Source organism: Lactuca serriola, chromosome 2, assembly GCF_051521515.1.
Source record: "Lactuca serriola cultivar US96UC23 chromosome 2, Lser_US96UC23_V15, whole genome shotgun sequence".
Lineage (NCBI taxonomy): Eukaryota > Viridiplantae > Streptophyta > Magnoliopsida > Asterales > Asteraceae > Lactuca > Lactuca serriola.
The window spans coordinates 197958887-197979775 of NC_136409.1; the positions used below are offsets into that span (position 1 = coordinate 197958887).

General features: G+C 36.1%; 1 protein-coding gene and 1 pseudogene across 1 annotated transcript; both read left to right on the forward strand.

The window, feature by feature from the left end:
* The first annotated feature begins 2945 nt into the window (after nucleotides 1-2945).
* Nucleotides 2946-4834, forward strand: LOC145088034 (cation/calcium exchanger 1 pseudogene; annotated as a pseudogene).
* Nucleotides 4835-7087: 2253 nt separating this feature from the next.
* LDA (limit dextrinase) lies at nucleotides 7088-13140 on the forward strand. The gene is made up of 28 exons (XM_079026225.1): nucleotides 7088-7392; nucleotides 7729-7864; nucleotides 7942-7994; nucleotides 8085-8193; nucleotides 8264-8400; nucleotides 8496-8695; nucleotides 8761-8910; nucleotides 8996-9056; nucleotides 9160-9280; nucleotides 9370-9460; nucleotides 9552-9645; nucleotides 9734-9829; nucleotides 9904-10044; nucleotides 10136-10186; nucleotides 10261-10331; nucleotides 10419-10511; nucleotides 10605-10695; nucleotides 10787-10858; nucleotides 10948-11004; nucleotides 11104-11172; nucleotides 11259-11390; nucleotides 11498-11586; nucleotides 11679-11756; nucleotides 11910-12048; nucleotides 12172-12281; nucleotides 12365-12464; nucleotides 12619-12750; nucleotides 12877-13140. Exons 1-27 carry the CDS (start codon nucleotides 7159-7161, stop codon nucleotides 12733-12735), a joined length of 2892 nt encoding a protein of 963 aa, XP_078882351.1. The 5' UTR covers nucleotides 7088-7158; the 3' UTR covers nucleotides 12736-12750; nucleotides 12877-13140.
* Nucleotides 13141-20889: the final 7749 nt, after the last annotated feature.

Sequence of the window (20889 nt, forward strand, 5' to 3'; positions counted from 1 at the left end):
CTTGGCTTTCCAAACTTTGGGGTGTTACATGAACGCTTCTTATATCTCCAGAATCCTTATGGCGTGTATTATAACTAGGTTAAGATTACTTGTACTAAGTAATCTTTTATCTTCGATGCGTAATTTATTTTATTATTAAATATACCTAATACCCTATAGAACACATTGTAACGCCCCAACCCTCAAGTGAGAATTTTATGGCTTTGATTTTCATAAGTTGCAAGGTCTACTCGACGAGTTGGATGTCCTGACTCATCGAGGAGGAGCGGTTTGGGTCACGTGTTTAAGTGACCTACTCGCTGAGTCCAAGATAGGACTCGACGAGTAGGAGCTGAAGGATGAAAACCTAATTTTCGGGGTTTTGCACCCTATTTAAAGGATCATAAGCCTCCTTCAGGCTTCAGCCCCCTTACAACCTCTTGAGAGTCCAACAAACCCTAATCCGTGTGTGTGCTTCATTCTTATGTGTTTTAAGCTTTGGAAGGTGGATCTTTGTAAGAAGAGCTTGGAGAGAAAGTGGCTAGAAGCAAGGGACGTGTGGGGATCTGATATCTACCTCAGTTAACATCTTTTGGAAGGTATCAAGTCGTTACCTTAACCTCATTTCACTATAGATCTCATTTAGTTAAAGATTAGGGCTTTTCTAGCATAATAAGAAGTTATTCTTGGGTATGAGCTAAGATTTGAAGTTCTAACTTTTGATCTGAACTCTCTTTGGTCTCTAAGTCCACAAAGCTCTCAGCTTTAGCAAGTATGAACCTCTCCTTAAGTGTGAAACTCCATTTCAAGCTTGGTTTTGACATTATAAGACTTTAGAGCCTTGCATGCACGTAAACTTTGCAACTTTACATGATAAACATGCCTTGGGAAGCTGGATATGCTATATGGAACCTTAAAATGGCTTAAAAAGCATCTAAATGGATAGTGAAGTGGAGGGACTCGGCGAGTTGCATGGTCAACTCGGCGAGTCCGATGAAGATTGTCGTGCAAGGACTTCTGCATGGACCCGACAAGTCAGTGGGGTGTCTCTACGAGTCAGCTTGGGTTTTCCCGAAGTTTGGACACGCTTGAACTCGAAGAGTTGCAGGAAACTCGACGAGTCAGTGGGGGGGGGGGGTTTCCCAACTACTCGAGTTATGGAAGGACTCGACGAGTCAGTGGCTGCACTCGACGGGTCGGGTCAACATGGATTGTTGACCTTGATCGTTGACTTTGACGTTGGGCAAGGGTTGTCTATTTGACTTCTGGGGCATTTTAGAAATTTGGAAATTTATAAGTATGGATCATTGGTGGTTATAGGTGTTGGAGTTTGGGGCAGCGTTTTGGGAGCGCGATTTCGTGGTTCAGTTCGGCATTGCAAGGTGAGTTATCCTCACTATATCAACAAGGTCTAAGGCACCAATGCTGGCCCTTATCGGATTTTGTATTCGGGTTTATTGCATGGTATGCTTTTATTGATTTACATTATGGTAGTTAGGATGGTGATATGCTTATGCTTAGTGATCTGATTAGGTCGATGTCCTAGTTATAGAATGAGGCTATGTTAGTGACCGGTTAGGTCTGTATCCCAGTTATTAGGATGTTGCTATGATTAGCGATCTGTTAAATCAGTTTGATTGTTATATGATATGAGTTAGCGTATGATATTTATGTGCACATGTTTGTTTGGTTGAGGGTTGGGTTGAGGCGGTCCTACTTTGTGTTGTAGGCCAACATACCCGGCGAGCGGTACAGATAGGCTATAGGCCTTGCGAGGCGGTCCAGTCATGCTGAAGGCTCGGGAGCGGTCTAGATAGGCTGTAGGCCCTGCGAGGTGGTCCAGTCAGGCTGAAGGCTCATTATGCATACCGTAGACTCAAAGAGTGGACCAAGTTGACTGAAGGCCCGATGCGGGCGGACTAGTCACATTGTAGACTCGAGATTCATGGATGTTCTGTTTACTTATATGTTATATGTTATGGTTATATTGGTATGACGTTGGTATTTTGGTGGTAACTCACTAATCCTTCGAGCTTATAGCTTTAGTTTATTGTTTCAGGTTCAGCGGATGACCGCGGGAAGGCGAAGGCGTGACCGTACACTTCCTCGATTGATGATTTTGATTTCTGGGAACTCTGATGTTTAACTATTTTGAAAACAAATTGTAATAACTAAATGGTTTTAAATGATTTAAAAAGTTTAAATTGGCTCGAATTTTATGGATGTTACACACATAAACACATAAATATATGAATAGTCATTTCTTATTCATTCATATAAAGATTACAATGGTTAACTAAAGCGATTACAAACTATGACTTAATCCAGCAAGAAACGTGGATGTTACACAAAATCTCGATGAAAAGAAAAAGGAAAAGCGACATCGTCATATTCTTGAGTTGGAACGGAGCGGTTAATTAGATCGGAGGAAATGAGGGCACAAATGACACAATTGAATACAACTTTGGAGAAACGTATGATTGAAATGGTTTGACTCACAAAATGTTCGTTGTTGATGTAAGATGTGAGACACCTCGACCCCGATGATCAAGAGGCGGCCAAATTGGTGAATGCTTCAATTTGTGAAAAATATAAACTCACACACAATTTAAATTTGGATGTTATGTTTGTTTTTTAGATTTTTTTATTTTTCACTTAGTGTTTTTTTTCTAGGTTTTTAATGTAATTTTTAATTTTATGTTTTTTTTTTGGATTTTTAAAATGTAATTTTTAATTTTAGTATGGTTTTTATTAAAAAAATGATTTTTTTTTTTAAATTCATAGATAAAACTATTTACCACACTCTAATTTATAGATAACTTTGTAAAAAATATTAAAGATGTACCAATATCAAAAAATACATTACACCCTTTGGACTTATAAAAAGTGTTCAAATTATTTATATAAAAAAGTTCACTTTATTATTTTGACTACCAGAAATATCAGCTTTCGTCTTTAGCCCCATAAATGTTTGTCGTCATGGTCCACCTAAATGAATCGTCTGCTCCAAATAAACTCAAGTTTCTCCTGTTTCTTTGTAAATTGCAATGGCGATGTCACCTTCAAAACTCAACACAGCTATTGTCCTCTTCATCACCATCTCCTTCCACCTCACCTCCTCTGCATATCCCTTAAGCAACACCATAACCACCACCTGCACCAACGTCCACCACCACAACTCCTCCCTCTCCAAATGCATGTACGTACAAACACACGCCGATTGCCACCCAAAAGGCTACATCAACTACCTTAAGTTCTTCTACTGTACTCTATCCAGATTTCCTCAATTGGGTTTCCTTCTCCTCCTCCTATGGCTCCTGATACTCTTTTATGTGTTGAGCAACACCGCCTCCGATTACTTCTGCCCTGCCGTAGAAAACCTGTCAGAATTCCTCAACCTCTCCCCCGCCATCGCCGGAACCACTCTGCTTCCGTTAGGAAACGGCTCACCGGATGTTTTCGCCAGCATAATCTCCTTCACTGCTTCCGGCGACGGCGGAGATATCGGCCTTAACAGTATCCTAGGCGGGGCAATTTTCGTTTCAACCGTCGTCGTCGGAATTCTCAGCTTATTAATCTCTTACCGACGGAAAGTCGTCATCGTTGATAAACCCAATTTCATCAGAGACGTTGTTTTTCTCCTCTTTTCCCTTTCAAATTTACTCGTAATCATCCTAATTGGGAAAATCAGCTTCTGGGCATCCATTCTTTTTGCTTCCACATACATCATTTACATTTCTTTAGTCTCTTACATGCATTTCATCAGCAAGAAGAAACAAAAAATCCCAAATGACCACCATCATCATCAGGGTCCCGGACTACCATTACTGGCTTCTGTTAATGCTCAAGAAAAACGAAAACCTTCTGCAGATAAAGTTGTACCCCACAGAAAAGGTGTCATCATATTGCTTCTGTATGTTGCCGCGTTGCCACTTTACTTGCCAAGAAAGCTTACAATTCCATTGATAACACAGGATAAATGGTCCAAGCCTTATGCTGTCATTTCGGTGGCGTTAGCCCCAGTTACGTTGGCTCTTATTTTGAGCACACAACAAGGCTTAATTGTCACAAAAGCTAACATGGTCACATGGTCTATAGCATTGGCAATCGGGCTTGCTTTAGGGACTTGTACATTCGCTCTCACAAATAGTGCCATGGCACCACAAAAGTGTTTGTTCATTTGGCATGCAAGTGGGTTTCTAATGAGTGTCATATGGACATACATCACAGCTGAGGAATTGGTCTCTTTGTTGGAGTCACTTGGGACAATTATTGGGATGAATCCTTCAGTTTTAGGGCTCACTATCCTAGCTTGGGGTAACTCACTTGGTGACTTGACATCAAATGTTGCTATGACAATGCATGATGGGCCCGATGGGGCCCAAATTGCCATAGCTGGATGTTATGCAGGACCAGTGTTTAACATCTTTGTGGGATTAGGGTTTTCGTTTGTGATTGCTTGTTGGTCAGATTATCCAGTGCCTTATATGGTTCCGGTGAACCCTCATTTGTGTGAGACCGTAGGGTTCATGATATGCGGTTTGTTATGGGCTCTTGTGGTATTGACCAAGAGGGAAATGCGACTCGATCGAACACTAGCGGTTGGTCTTTTAGCAATATACTTTTGTTTCCTGTTTGTTAAGGTTGCTAGGGTTGTTGGATTGATTGATGTTTCTGAATCTAATCCATTGAAAACCTTATAAAAAGTCATGTTGATATATTAGTTAGTGTTTCACAATAATTCTGTTTGTATTCATTTATGCATAGATGTTTATAGTTTGATTTTGTAAACACGGGTCCCTTCTTAGACAAATTGATATGTTGTTAAAAGACCGTTTATTTCAACACGTGAAAATAACCTTTTCCTATATATTTTTTTGACTTCTTTATATGACTTATTTACATCATCCTTTATTTAAAGCTTTTTAGCCTAATTATTTTTAATCTAGTAATAGTAATTAGATACAACAAGTACTTCACGTTCTCTTTTCAGCTGTTCTTTTCCCATTGAGATGTTCCCTTCCATTGTTAATCTCTACAAGTAAAAACAAAATAAAAAGACAAAACTAAGACGATACTATATCATGACTTTGCCTACATGATACTGATTGTTCTTTCTATATATAGATTTCACCATAAAAATAAAAATAAAAAATGAACCGATCGAAAATCTATTTCCATTTGAACTTTAGTGCAGAAATCATTACACGAGGCTTATTAGGTATTTTTGTTTTATTGAATATAGGGTTTTGTGGAGCTTGTTGTCCGTGAAAAGAAAATGGGTTATTAAAAATAGTTTTTATGTGAAATTGTGCACCTCTTTCTTTCGTCACTGATTTGAATTGGTCTCATATCATATCAGTGTCCAAGATTTTGTCATCACCAACAATGTGCCTAAGTTGATGTTGACATTATGGAGGCAAACGCATGATGTGTTAGGCATATCCGGATATGTGTCCATTCAATTTCCCTTCATAAATTTTACAATTGTGAGTTTGTGACAAACATTTTGATATATGCATTTTATTTGGTGAAATAAAAATTAAGAGATTGATTTATTCATGTTGGCATTGGAATAAAAAAAGTATGGAGTATGGTTTGAATTTTAAGGACTTATCCCACTTACTAAAAAACTGAAAACATCCGTGTATACATATTATCTTACGGGTTATGTAGGTGCACAAACTGGATCCGGGTTTTTACATACCGAAAATAAATTTAAACTGAATTTTTCATAACCAGGTATAAGATAGCTGGATGTCTTAAAAAACTTGATGCCATTTTTCTATTTGGATTTTTTTATCCTGAAATGTATATGTAGTTAGAGTTACATTTTTTTTTTCTTTAAAATGAAAGTTGGATAATCCAAATTTTCAAATCATATCCTATTATCCTATCAAAATCCAGTTATACAGATACAAAAATTTAAGCCAATATCCGGATAAAAACGTTCCCAATAATCCAAAAATTCAATATGAACTTATCCAATTTTATCTAATTCAAAAAAAAAAAAAAAAAAAAAAAAAATTCAAAACCAGATTTAATTCACACTTTTACGTAATTATGATTATATGGTTAACAAAAATCCATAAACACTTTATGGGCTAAGTAGCGAGTTTATGCATCATTAAGGTAGGTTACTTGACCTACCTTTTTTTTTTATTTTTTATTTTCTAATAAGAGATATATATAAATAAAAATTGTGACCTATCTTATTAAAGTTTAGTGAACTATCTTAATCTTTTGGAAACAAAACATATGAATAAATCAAGATTTTTAAAGCTCACATTTTATATTTTTAATAGTCAAAATAAATAATCTATCCAAAGTAGAGGTGCACGCGTTGGTTTTAACCAAAATAGTTTTGTTTTGTTTTTTTTACTATCTAATTTTTAAATAGTTTTTTTTTTTTTTTTTCTTTTAGAGCGGGTCCGGTTTTAAAGTGTTCTAGTAATGATGCAATTGTTAAAATACATCAATATATAAGACCTTGTGTAAAAAGTTTAATTTTATATTTTGCTTGTACGGACAGACTTGATTCGGAACCGCAATTAGTATTTTTTCTTTATTTTATATCGATATCATTTAAATAGTGAACTATATGATTTTACGTTCTAGACTTGCAACTGCGTGGATTATGACAATTTATGGCTGATGGAAACTTATGTATATAGTTAGTTTGACATCATTTTGGAGCACAAAAAGAAAACAAATTCCTCTATTATTGCTCTGCTCTTCCTTTCTATCACATGGGTTCTTGTTTTGGACAATTTATATTATGTTGGAAACCTTGTATGTTTTGTCGCCATTTTAGAGCACCAAAAAGAAATGGATCCCTCTCTTCTTTGTTCTTTATTTTCATGTGATCACATGGGAAACATATTCAAGTTTTATGCTTGAATAGATTGTCCGTCCTATTATAGGGAGAGTTTGGCACGCGATAAGTTGTGTATTTACTATTTGTATGCAATCTGGATAATTTACGTTGGCTATTTTCAGTTGTGTATGATCTACATATATATAGAATATAGTTATATTTCATACGCATAAACGTAAAAGCGTAGCTTCTCATTTTCGGAATCGGAATCGGAGTCGGATCGGGTCATGTCCCATTTCAAACAGGAGTTCGGTTTAAATAACTGAAAATCAAGAATCCTGTGAACCCCAGTGATCTCCCAAATGTCCATTCCCTGCCAATCCTTTTCTTCTTTACTTCCTGCTATCATCTCTTCTCGTACTCCGCCCGCCCAATTTCACTTCCGTATATACAATAAAAAGACCCGCCCGACTGTTTTTTCGACCCAACTCCGACATGGTTTTCCCCTCATCACTAAACGCAGAACAAGAACCCACCATTGTTACTGCTCAAATTCAACAATGCCACTTAAGGACCCCGCTTCGTCACCCCCTCAGGTTCCTTTGTATCATCAATAGTATGATTCTTTGTGCCCCTGATTAGTTTTGGTTTGTTTATTCTCATATGCCGGCATTCTGCCGTATGTTTTTATTTATTTATTTATTTTAAGGATACTTTATAACGAGTTCCAAGATAATCAAAAAGTAGTTTTAAAAGGTGTTCAAATATAATCTCAATTCACAATTTAAAGTAGTTGTAAAGGGGATTTAGATACAAAAAAGTACGAGTTCCTGCTTGAATAGTTTCAATCCGTGGTTTGAAAAAGAAAAAGAGTTATATCCGAAGAAGGTGCTTCATCCTCATTGCTATTGACCATGTATCATGAATTGCAGGATAGCCTATCCTACTCTCGAGCGTACTGGGTCTCTACTTCAATAATTGCTTGGAATGTGGATGCCGTTGGTGGTTCCTGTTTTTTATACTCCAGTAGATCTGCAGCTCTATCTGTTACAGATAATGGAATTGAAGGTATGTGCTCTACCACAAACTGAGATTCTTATAAATCGATACGTAATCTTCAATGATTAGAATTTTACCATTGATAGGCTCCGATTTCAGTATTAAGCTCGAAAGGCATGATCAGAGGCTTCCAGAAAATGTACGATAATGGTTTTTAGTAGAATCTGATTGATAACCTCATAGTGTATAATTATGTAATTTTCCCACCATAACGTGTCAAATATTCCAGGTGAGAGATAAGTTTCCTCATATACAAGATTATAACGCTTTTAAGGTTCCTATCAGTTTGGATCCCAAAAGCATTCTTAAAGACCAACTGGCTGTTGCTTTCTTTGACTGTAAGTATTTATGTTGCCATTTCCCTTTTTGGCTCAATGATTTACTTACAAACTTTGTGTCTTTGTGCAGCAAGTGGACAATGCATCAGTGTTACTGGTTTACAGCTACCTGGTGTTCTTGATGACATTTTCTCTTATTTGGGTCCTCTTGGTGCTATTTTTTTAAACGAAGTTGTCTCACTTCATCTTTGGGCTCCAACTGCTCAAGTAAACTTACTTTAATTATCAACTTTCTATCTTTTTTTTTTTTTTTTTGAAATATGTTGAAGTTGTTGATGGAAGTTCTTGGGTTCATAAAACAGGATGTACGTGCATTTATTTATAATGGACCCTCTGGCGGAGAATCACTTGAGATTGTCAATCTTAAGGAATCCAATGGTGTTTGGAGTGTAAATGGTCCAAGAAGTTGGGAGGGGTGTTATTATGTCTATGAAGTATCTGTCTACCATCCGAGCACCTTGAAGATAGAAAAGTGTATTGCAAATGACCCTTATGCCAGAGGGTATGTCTGTAATTTTACAGCACCCTCATCATGTGTTTTTGCTCATGTTCTTGTTGTTTTGGTAGGCTTTCAGGTGATGGGAAGCGGACTTTTTTAGTCAATCTTGATTCTGATGCTTTAAAACCTCAGAAATGGGATGATTTAGCAGACAAGAAACCTAATATTGTAGATTTTTCTGACATTAGTATCTATGAGCTGCATGTTAGAGATTTTAGGTATGCCATATAGCATAAACCGTATTTTAGTTCGTAAAATGACGAAATTGTCCTTGTTCTTGATCTAACATATGATTTCATACAGTGCTAATGACCCTACGGTGGATCCTAAAGTTCGAGGAGGTTATCTTGCCTTCACTTCTCAGGTAGGTTTTGTAATTGATACCCATGTTAAAAATACAAACATATTTGATCCTTTTTTATTAAAGATTTTAAATAATATAAATTTCAAACATTGTTTTGTTGAAGGACTCGGCTGGTGTACTTCATTTGAAAAAATTATCAGATGCTGGCCTCACACATATTCATCTACTTCCAACTTTTCACTTTGGAGATGTTGATGATGAGAAGGAAAAATGGAAGTCTGTAGGTAAGAAAAACTCTTCATTTCCTTCTTTCTTATTATTCAAATTTTACAGTGTATGATTTTATGATTTGGATTGCAATGAAAAAGATTAGATATGGAGATGCTCAAATCTCTGCCACCAGATTCACCTGAGCAACAGGAGTACATCACAGCCATCCAAAATGAGGATGGATACAACTGGGGGTAATTCTAATTCATGCTCTTTAATTCTTGATTCTAAAATTTGTTTTCTTCTAAAAATTTAAAATTTTGCTTTTTTTTTTTCAATAAAAAGTTATAATCCTGTGCTGTGGGGAGTCCCTAAAGGAAGCTATGCAACTAACCCCAATGGTTCATGTCGTATAATAGAGTTTCGGAAGATGGTTCAGGTTAATATTTATTCATCTTCATAATTTATAATTAGACTTTTAAAAGATTTATTGGACTTAATTTTCATGATGATGTAATGGAATGCAGGCACTTAATTTTATAGGTCTTCGTGTTGTGTTGGATGTTGTTTACAATCACTTACATGGAAATGGTCCTGTAGGTGACAACTCTGTGCTTGACAAGGTTGTTCATTTGATTCTCAAGCTCCATTTTTTTTCTATGTTCAATTAAAAATGGTAATTTTGAATTGTTTCTAGATTGTTCCAGGTTATTACTTGAGAAGAAATGCAGATGGTTTCATTGAGAACAGCACATGTATGAATAACACTGCTAGTGAGCATTTTATGGTTGATCGTTTAATCATTGATGATCTCTTAAACTGGGCAGTTAATTATAAGGTAAAAGTGAAATAATTTTTTTATCCATTGCAATTTGCACCTCTAATTCTATGTTTGTTATAATTATAAGTTTTGTGATTCTTACATACAGATTGATGGGTTCAGGTTTGATCTTATGGGTCATATGATGAAGAGCACAATGGTACGAGACTCTCTTACAAAACACAAAACTTTTAATTGTTTTGTAACTTACTTTTTTCTTTTATCTAATAACAGACGAGGGCTAAAAGTGTGCTTAAAAATTTGTCAAGGGAAAATGGTGGGGTAGATGGTTCTAGAATCTTCATGTATGTATTGATAGTCTTTAAACTTTCATCGTTTTACTTGCAACAAATTTTATTAAAAAATTGTATTGAATTTCTTGACTTTTTCAGATATGGTGAAGGTTGGGATTTTGGTGAAGTGGCGAATAATGGTAGAGGAGTAAATGCATCACAATTTAATCTAGCAGGAACTGGAATTGGGAGGTATGCCTTTTCATTTGCATATTTTTATAGTTGGAGTGTTTATTTTTTATACAATAAGATATGATGTTTTTATTTAATCTTTATTTCATTCAGCTTTAATGATCGAATTCGAGATGCATTACTTGGTGGATCTCCATTTGGGCATCCTCTTCAACAAGGGTTCCTCACAGGATTATCTTTACAAGTAATGATTTTTAATTTATCTCCTAAATTGCAATCTTGTTATTATTTCACTAAAAAGATTGAAATTTTTTTCCTGCTAATAATTTGTACAGCCAAATGGTCATGACCATGGTACCGAGTCTAATGCAGCACGCGCACTTGATGTATCAAAGGATCACATTCAGGTGAAAAAATGGAAACTTTCTAAAAAATAGAACTATTTTAATAATTATAATAATAATAATTATTATTGTTATTATTTTTTACTTTTTAGATTGGAATGGCTGCAAACTTGAAGGAGTTTGTGCTAACAAACTGTGATGGCCAAGAGGTAAACCATACATAGCATCTCACCTTAAATTTAAACTTCCATTTTTAGCATCTCACATTTCAGTTATTATCCATTATCTCAAACTTTTTAGTTTTTTAGGTTAAAGGATCTGAAATTTTAACTTATGGTGGAGATCCTGTTGCATACACTTTACAACCAGTGGAAACAGTACGGTTTTATTCGTATTTGAAAAACATATTTTATTAAACATTTGAGATCTTTCATGTTCAGAATTTTTCACTTTTATTTTACAGATCAACTATGTGTCTGCTCATGACAATGAGACCCTGTTTGATATTATTAGTTTGAAGGCACCAATGGAAATTTCCATTGATGAGAGGTGCAGGATAAACCATTTAGCAACAAGCATAATAGCACTTTCGCAGGTTTAAATTTGTTTCTAGTATGAACATATTTGTTTTAATCCATTTATCCCAAAAAAGAATATGATTTTAAAATTTGTACATTATATAACACATATGACAAATTGTAGGGTGTTCCATTTTTCCATTGTGGAGATGAGATCCTGCGTTCCAAGTCTTTGGATCGTGATTCTTACAATTCTGGTGACTGGTTCAACAGGTATAAATTGTAGGGTGTAATGGTGTTCCTATTTTAGAGTCTTAGACTTTATGTGAAAATTAATTTAATATCTGTAAGTTCATAATTTTCAGGTTAGATTTTAGCTACAACTCAAATAATTGGGGTGTTGGCCTTCCTCCCAAAGAGAAGAATGAGAAAAGCTGGCCAATGTAAGATTTTATGGTTTTATTTTCTGCATAATTTAATCCATATGGTTCTATAATGTCTGACCGTTTGTCAGATATCTAAAATAACTTTGAATAAAATACAAATAGAGAAATATTCTTATTAACCCAAATCAATTCCTTTGTTTTCTTGTTCAGAATTAAACCAAGATTGGCTTCCCCATCATTCAAGCCTCATAAAAACCACATATTATCTGCTCTTGAAAATTTCCAAAATTTGTTACGTATCAGATACTCTTCAATTCTCTTTCGTTTGAGGACTGCAAATGCTATCCAGGTCAGTGTTTATATCCCAATGAGTCTTTTGACTTTATAAAAACTTGAGATTTTTTTTTTTATAAATATTTATTGGAAAGTCGGATCAGATGCTGATAAAAACATAAAACATTCATTCATCCAGGAAAGAGTACGATTCCACAACACGGGTGGATCTCAGGTCCCTGGTGTCATAGTCATGACCATTGAAGATGGCCATGAAGGAGTTCCAGGGTTGACTCAACTTGACCCAGAGTCAGTGATTTTTTTTTTTTTTCTTATTTGTATTTGTTACCATTTAATGATCAAATCATGATTTTTTTTTTCAATAATAACAGATATGCATACATTGTGGTTGTTATCAATGCTTGCCCAACTGAAATCTCATTCACAAGCCCTGTGTTTCGAGGGAAACTTCTCCAATTGCATTCTGTGCAGGTATCTTTTGGAACATTGACATATGGGTCCTTCAAGTTTGACACCTTTTGCAAGAACAATCCCTCGTCTTGTCTTTCTTTTTCTTATGATTTATGAATAAGAATAAAGCATCATGTTTGATTTTATTTTATTGTGCAATTGGTTTTTGGTGCAGATGATGTCAACTGACAATTTAGTGAAGAACTCAAATTATGATCCATCTGCAGGATGCTTCAGGGTTCCTTCAAGGACAACTGCTGTGTTTGTTGAGCCTCGGAACATTCAAGAGTAGGAGTTGACTTTTAAGGTCAATCCTATGTTCTTTTTGAATCCAAAAGGATGTGCATTTTGTTTACATATCTAACACCAATAACAAGTTTATTCCTAGTGTTTGTTGTATAAAATTTGAATTAATCATAAATTTCTGTTGTAGTGATTCATGAGGAGGTGCATAGTCAAAGATGTAGAGCACAAGTGAGAAATGCAGGCCAAGATAAATAAGGATCTGTGATTGTTTTGTTAGAGTTTTATGATAATACTATTTAATGTTGTGAAAGTCAGCTCCTACATATAGTTGTGTGCATTGCTGATCACTTGTTTGGAGTGACAACTTGTATTTTAGTAATAATGTCCATATGTTCTAACAGCTTATATATATAATATATAATAATGACAGTTTTCTTTAAGGAAAAAAACACAAGCCTTCCATCCATAAATAATTGCAACAATTCCCAAGTAAACCTAATAAAATTTAAAATTAATCAATTGATGATTTCATACATATTCTGCTTGACCTATTATATGCCTTTTGCGTATTCTGTAAAATGTGTTGGCTTTTAGTTAGTTGCAACCCCCATGTCATGTTGAGTTGCTTGGAAGCATCTCTCTCCCTCTCTTATTATATATTTATGTATATGTATAAACACACCCACACACACTCAAACACAAGTAGTGGGAGTGGAGTACAGGGAAAAATAAATAATAAACCAAGATGCATCTTGGTTTAAGAAATAGGCTGTATTTTTTGGCATCTACTTGCTCAATCTCTTTATATATATATATATATATATATATATATATATATATATATATATATATATATATATATATATATATACACACACACACACACACACAGAGAGAGAGAGAACCAAATATTTTTTTTTTCAAATTTTAGAGTTTATTCTTTATCGAAAAAAAAAACTAAAAATATTTAAATTCATAACTTCACATTGTACATGGTAATATATTTTTCGGATTCACCGTGTGAGTTCAGATTCACATTGTAAATCTGCATAGATTCACATTGTGAATTTGACGGAAAAAAAGTAATTTTTTTTATCGAATTTGATATCATTGGAAAAATGATAAAAAAAAATAATAAATTTATGTATTTTTAGTTTTTTTATTGATAAAAAATAAACTCTAAAACTTAAAAAAAAGATCGGTTCCTTGGTTCCATGGTTAATAATGGTTTTCTATTGAATCTCAATATATATATATATATATATATATATATATATATATATATATATATATATATATATATATAGGCTTATGTTCAACCGACAACAAATATGAGCCTCTAATTTTAAACTTTAAAATATAAAATTTTATTAAATGAATTTATTATATTTATTAATTAGACTAATACAAAAACCCCCACCCTATTATGACGTCTCTCAGTCTCTTTTGAAGTTGCAACACGTACTTAGACCATTGGACTACTACATGAGTCACCGTCCACCATCGGAATCGTCGGACTAGCGCCTAAATCAACTAACTATTTCCTCTCCATTTTCTCCCGATCAAGTTGCTCACCACATCTCCAGATCTACTTGTTGCCATCTCCCTCTGCCTCCCACCGTTGGGAACTGCAATCTTCCTCCACCTCTCTTTGTTTGAGAGAAGAGTAGAAGCGAACCAGGAAAGGCTCTAGGCTCTGATAAGATCACAGACTTGCCACCAGGTCTCCTTCTTTGTTCCCCTACTCAGATTATTTGAAATCTGACCTTCATGGTCCGAGTATATGCAATCTTTAAATCCTCGCAGTTGCTCTTCTGATTAACCTTTTCTTAGTGTGGATTATTCACGCATCGATTATAGGTTTGATTGTGAAAACAATTATTTATGTAATCATCATCGACACTATCTCGATCTTGCCTAGATACTAGTGTGCATAATCTCTTACTCCAATCTTCAGTTTCACGTACTCTAGTCCTAACTCTAACCTCCAATAATTTTGCAAGGCGATCTCTTATCTTCCAGACAACGTTTTAATCTGGATTTGCTTGATTCGGATCGTGGTGGCTTTCTTGATTCCTCAATTTGTTCGGAAAAAGTTGTTGCAACATCATAAAGCAAAGGATGAACTCACCTTCAATGTTTCCAATAACATCAAGACTCTTATAACGGGTCAAATGATTCTTACATACTCTTATTGTGATGTTATTTGGTAAGCTATTGTACTCTAAATCAAGGTTGTCAAGATCGGGATCCTACGTAGGATCGTTTTCGGGTTTGAAAGATCGGGAACGGGATCCTAAGATTCCACAAAATAAATCATAATTTTAATTTATATTTTAAAACATGAAAAATATTTCAAACATTCATTTTTCACTCAAAAGTTATAAAAACTTTCAAATATTAGTAATAAGCCACATCACAAAATGATAAACGGTAAATTGGTAAAGGGTAAAAGACATATAGTGGTAAAAAATTTCATTTGCAAAAAAAAACAAGGGAAGGTCAGATCTTGATCCTACGATCTTACTTGTGATGCTGCCTCAAATTCAATCTGTTTACGATCTGGCTCGTTTTTCATACCTAAGATTGTAGGATCGTATGATCCTACGATTAGGATCACGATTTTGACAACCATTCTCTAAATATGATATTAAAAGGGGGAAATGAGCCTTGCACACTAGATGTTCGACTAAATGCGTGAAAGAGTAGTTTTGCCTGAATCAAACCATCTAACATCGCCTAATGTACAAGAAGAGCAAGTGATCCCTGATTTCTAAGGCCTTTTTATCTAAAAGGAATTCCACCAAAGTAGTTGCGCCTTTACTTCATTTCATGTAGTCATGACTGTTAGGCGTGTCAAACCCAACAAATAAAGAGGTACGATATACTCCAAAAGAATCCCACTATATTGCACTAAAAGGTAGTACAAGGTAAGTAGGGTCGACCCACAGAGACATGGGATAATCAGTCTATACCTCTTTGCACAAGGTACTATGGTCACTAACAGTAAAAGGGGGGGGGGGGGTTAGAATGCAATGATTAAACAAATAGTAACATCGTGTCCTCGACAACGACACCAATTTATTAGGCGTGTCAAACCCAACAAATAAAGGGGTATGATATACTCCAAAAGAATCCCACTATATTGCACTAAAAGGTAGTACAAGGCAAGTAGGGTCGATCCACAGAGACACGGGATAATCAGTCTATACCTATTTGCACAAGGTACTATGGTCACTAACAGTAAGGGGGGGGGGGGGTTAGAATGCAATGATTAAACAAACAATTAAAAACACAAGTAATCAGCTAAATGAGTGAGTTAAATTCAGAATTTTTAAGGACTCCAACTCTATGTATGACAACTTAGCAATGCGATTCCAAGATAACATGATATTTGCTCAATTCTATTTAAGTTGGTACTTGAAAGTATTAACAAGCTCTAACATTTTCCATTCACCACATTAATTAACCAAAACAAGCACTTTGATTAACCCTAACCTTACTAACCTAATATAAACAAGCTCTTATAATTAGATTAAAAGATTGCATTAAGCTTTGTGTGAATGTTCCCAACAACAGCCAATACTCCTCACAAGCTCGGGAGTGTAAAAGTGTGTGAAATGATTTACACTAAATTCATTCAATAAGAATCAATTTAATGCTTGTTACTTAGTCCAATTCACAAAACAATTACGGATTTTGCAAAATGAATAACTTGAATGACCTAACCCTAATTAAAATGGCCAATAAAAATCACAATTAGAATCAAACATTCAATTATAGCAAAATAAATTTCACTAGATAGAAATTAAAAGCAAACATCAAGTCATATGATTGAAATCACAACCAAGAAGTCAAAACATGAAGTTGGAGAAATTAAGGTTCTAGCCACACATGGCTAGAACAAAATCACAAGTTGTAAAGATGGAAATGATGTGCAATTACAACTTACAAATAAGAGAAATAATGTTTCCAAATGCTAAACGATCAAATCCTTGCAAAAACCTTCGAAATTCCCTCACCAATAGTGCTCTGATATGTTGTGTGTGTGTAAAAATGACCCTCATCCCGTAATATGAAAGATAGGAAAAACTGTTAAAATGCAGTTTTTGGGTCGAACACGGCCCGTGTTAAAATAGGCTAAACTGACACGGGTCATGTGCAACAACCAACACGGCCCGTGTTAAAATAGGTTAAACTGACACGGCCCGTGTACTCCTCTGACTCCGAGTCCAAACTTGATTTTTCCAACTTTTTCGTTTTGCATCCAATCATCCCGGAATCTTCACCCGTGCTTCTTGGCACCTCCCAAAACGTGTTTCAACCTCCGGTTTACCAGAAAAGCCCATAAAAGCGTGCAAATAAGGTTGTTCTAGAGACTAACATGATTTTGATGAAATACAAGAAAAATAAAAGATGAACAATCTGCAAAAATTTAAATACTAGTTGAAAAAGCACTTAGACAAGAATGCATAAAGTTCAACATGTGGGTTCCAACTCTTTAACTCTAAGCCTTCTAATCACATATGATTTATATGGACAAAAATGAATCTTGTGCATATAACTCATATGTAATTAAATACATATAATCACATGTGATTATATACACAATAAAAAATATTGCATAAAAAACACAAAAACAAATCTTTATCCATATTAATCGTATGAGATTAAATACATGTAATCACATGTGATTATATACGCAATAAAAAATATTGAATAAAAAACACAAAAACAAATCTTTATCAATATTAATCGTATGTGATTTAATACATCTAATCACATGTGATTATATGAATCTAATCACATATGATTTATGTGGACCCAATTCATTTTCACTTTCTCAATTCAATAGTTGTTCTTATGTATTTAATCACATGTGATTTTATGTATAATCACATGTGATTAATTACATGAGCAAAGCTATTGAATCGAGAATGCAAAAATGAATCTTGCACACCAAAAATCATATGTAATTATATACATATAATCACATGTGATTAAATACACGAGACCAATTATTAAATCAAAACTACAAAAATAAATATTGTCCACATAAATCATATTTGATTAAATATATATAATCACATGTGATTATATTTATCCAATCACATATGATTTAAGTATACAAGATTCATTATCGCTTTCTCTATTCAACAATTGTTTTTTGTCAACTTTAATCATATGTGATTAAATACATCTAACCACATGTGATTATATATATATCTAATCACATATGATTTATATGAGAAAAAAATTGTCTATATAAATCATACGTGATTAAATGCATATAATCACATGTGATTATATATAAGAGAACGACCATTTAATAAAAAACTGGAAAACAAATCTTTGTCCACATTAATCATATGTTATTAAATACATATAATCATATATGATTAAATACATGAGAAAAATTATTGAACGAAAAACATGAAAATGAAACTTATATCTATAAATCATATATGATTAGACACATTTAATAACATGTGATTATATGTATCCAATCATAAGTGATTTATGTGATTAAATACATATAATCACACATGATTTATGTGATTATATGCATTTAATGACATATTGTTGCAGGTAGTGGGTAGCAGTGGTATGGTGGAGATGGGTGTTGGCGTATGGTGGGTAGTGGTGGTGGAGGTGGGGAAGGGTGGTCATGGTGGTGGTGGTTGTGGGTGATGGTTGATGGGGGTCATCATTGATAATTGGTTTTTGGTGGTTGTGGATGGTGATTGTCAGTGGGTGGTGGTAGTAGGGGTGACAAGTGGGATGGTGGTGGTGGGGGTGGTGGGTGGTAGTATGTGGTAGGTGGGGGAGGATGGTGGGTGGTGGTGGGTGATGGTGGTTATGGGTGATAGTTGGTTTGTGTTGGTTGTGGGTGGTGGCGGGTGTTGGGTAGTGGGGGTAACAGGTAAGGTGGTGGGTGGGTTGATAGCGGTGGTGTTGATGGGTTGGTGATGAAGGATGGTGGTGATGAGTGGTTGTGGCATGTGGTGATGTTTTGTGGTGGTGTTAGTGAAGGGGTGGTGGGGGGACATATGGGGTGGTGGGTGGTGGTGACAGGTGGTGGTGATAGGTGGTGGAGACAGATGGTTGTGATAGGTGGTGGTGGTGGTGGTGATGAAAGGTGGTGACGGGTGGTGGTGGTGTATGGTGGGTGATGGATGGGGTGGTGGTGGCGAGAGGTGGTAGAGGTGGGTGGTGGTGATGATGGTGGGTGGTGGTAATGGAAGATGGTGGTGATAAGTGGTGGTGATGGGTGGTGGTTGGTGGTAAGGGAAGATGGTGGTCATAATGGTGGGTGGGTGGTAATGATAGGTGGTGGTGGTTGGGTGGTGGCGGTGGGTGTGGGTTCCATACTAGGGTGGTGCGTGAAAGATTTTGATGGAAGAGGCGCACAAGTCGAGATTCTCTATTCATCCTGGAGCGACAAAGATGTATAGAGACCTTCAGCCTGATTATTGGTTTCCATGTGTGAAACGGGACATAGCATGGTACGTGGAGAGGTGTTTGACTTGCAGGAAAGTCAAGGTCGAGTATCAGCGACCCCACGGTAAAATGGAGCCATTGCAGATTCCCGTTTGGAAATGGGAGGAGATTACAATGGATTTTATCACTAAATTGCCCCGGACGACGCGCAAAGTGGATTTGATTTAGGTCATTGCGGATCGATTGACCAAGAGCATGCATTTTATCCCGATCCAGGACAATATCTCAGTAGAGAATTTAGCAGCTATCCACATTCGGGAGTTTGTGGCACACCATGGGGTGTCGGTTTCTGTGGTCTCGGATAGCGATGTTCGGTTTACTTCTCGGTTCCGAAAGAGGTTCCACGAGGAGTTGGGTACTCGTTTGCACTTTATCACGACTTTTCACCCGCAAATAGATGGTCAGAGTGAGCAGACCATCCAAATATTGGAAGATATGTTGAGGGCATGTGTTCTAGCTTTCGACAGTAGTTGGGATACATATCTTTCGCTAGCGGAATTTTTGTATAACATCAGTTATCATGCCAACATCGATCGACCTCCTTTTGAGATGCTCTATGGGAGGAAGTGTAGGACCTCAATACGTTAGGGTGAGTTCAGTCAATGGGTCTTGGGGATCACCGAGGTGGTACTTAAGACGACGAAGATGATTCAGCAGGTTCGAGGTAGACTTCAAACATCGCAGAGTCGACAGAAGAGCTACGCAGATAAATGCCAGTCGAACTTGGAGTTCCAGGTCGGAGATATGGTACTCTTGAAGGTGTCACCTTGGAAAGGTGTCATCCGGTTCAGGAAGCGGGGTAAGTTGGGCCCCATGTATATCAGTCCGTTCAGGGTTGTAGCCCGAGTGGGTAGAGTAGCGTATCGACTAGATCTTCCGGAGGAGCTTAGCCAGATTCACAATACTTTTCACCGCATGAACTACATTAAGAGACCGGCAGTGATCCTGGACCGGAAGACGAAAACCATGAGGAATATGGTTGTGGGATTGGTGAAGGTGCAGTGGCAACACTGAAAGGGTTCATAGTGGACTTGGGAGTTTGAAGAAGAGATGATGGAGCGTGACCTAGAGTTATTTTCGGCAGCGGACTTCGAGGAGGAAGTCTGATTAAAGTGGGGGAGAATTGTAGCGCTCGAATCGTCAGGTAAACCTCTTTTGCAATTAATCTTTTTTTTTAAGAATGGACTATGCGGAGTATGTTGGGCGTACACAAGGTACATACCACGTACTCCCATGCATGCGCGGATTGTGGGTGTCCCCTGCATACACTGGGCCTACCCATGCGTACGCGAGCCTAGGGAAAACCCTAATTTTTAGGGTTTTCACCCTATTTAAACAAATTAAGTCCTTCACCCCTTCACTTTATCAACCTTCATTGCCTCTTGAGCCATATATCGAAACCCTAATCCATTATCCCTAAAGTTTGAGCTTGTGTGGGTGTTTTGTGTGTGTGTGGTGCTTAGTAAAGAAGAAGGAAATTTGTGAAGAAGCATTAGACCAACAAGAGCTTGTAGATCCAGAGGTTTCTCACCCTTTCTAGCTTATTGGAGGTAAAAAGATCCTACCTTGATAACTTTAGGGCTTATATTCTTCATATTATGGTCCTTAAGGTGGTTCTTGAGAGTATAAGCTACTCCAGAAGAAAATAATGTTAGATCCTAGTGTCTCTGGTGTCCCTTGAGCATAAAAATGGAGTCTT

Excerpts from the sequence above, each read along its gene's own strand:
- LDA (XM_079026225.1), top strand. The coding sequence starts at position 7,159 with ATGTCCATTCCCTGCCAATCCTTTTCTTCTTTACTTCCTGCTATCATC. Across the intron at positions 9,461-9,551 it reads GAGGATGGATACAACTGGGG|TTATAATCCTGTGCTGTGGG; the intron begins GTAATTCTAATT and ends TTCAATAAAAAG. Across the intron at positions 10,696-10,786 it reads TCACAGGATTATCTTTACAA|CCAAATGGTCATGACCATGG; the intron begins GTAATGATTTTT and ends TAATTTGTACAG.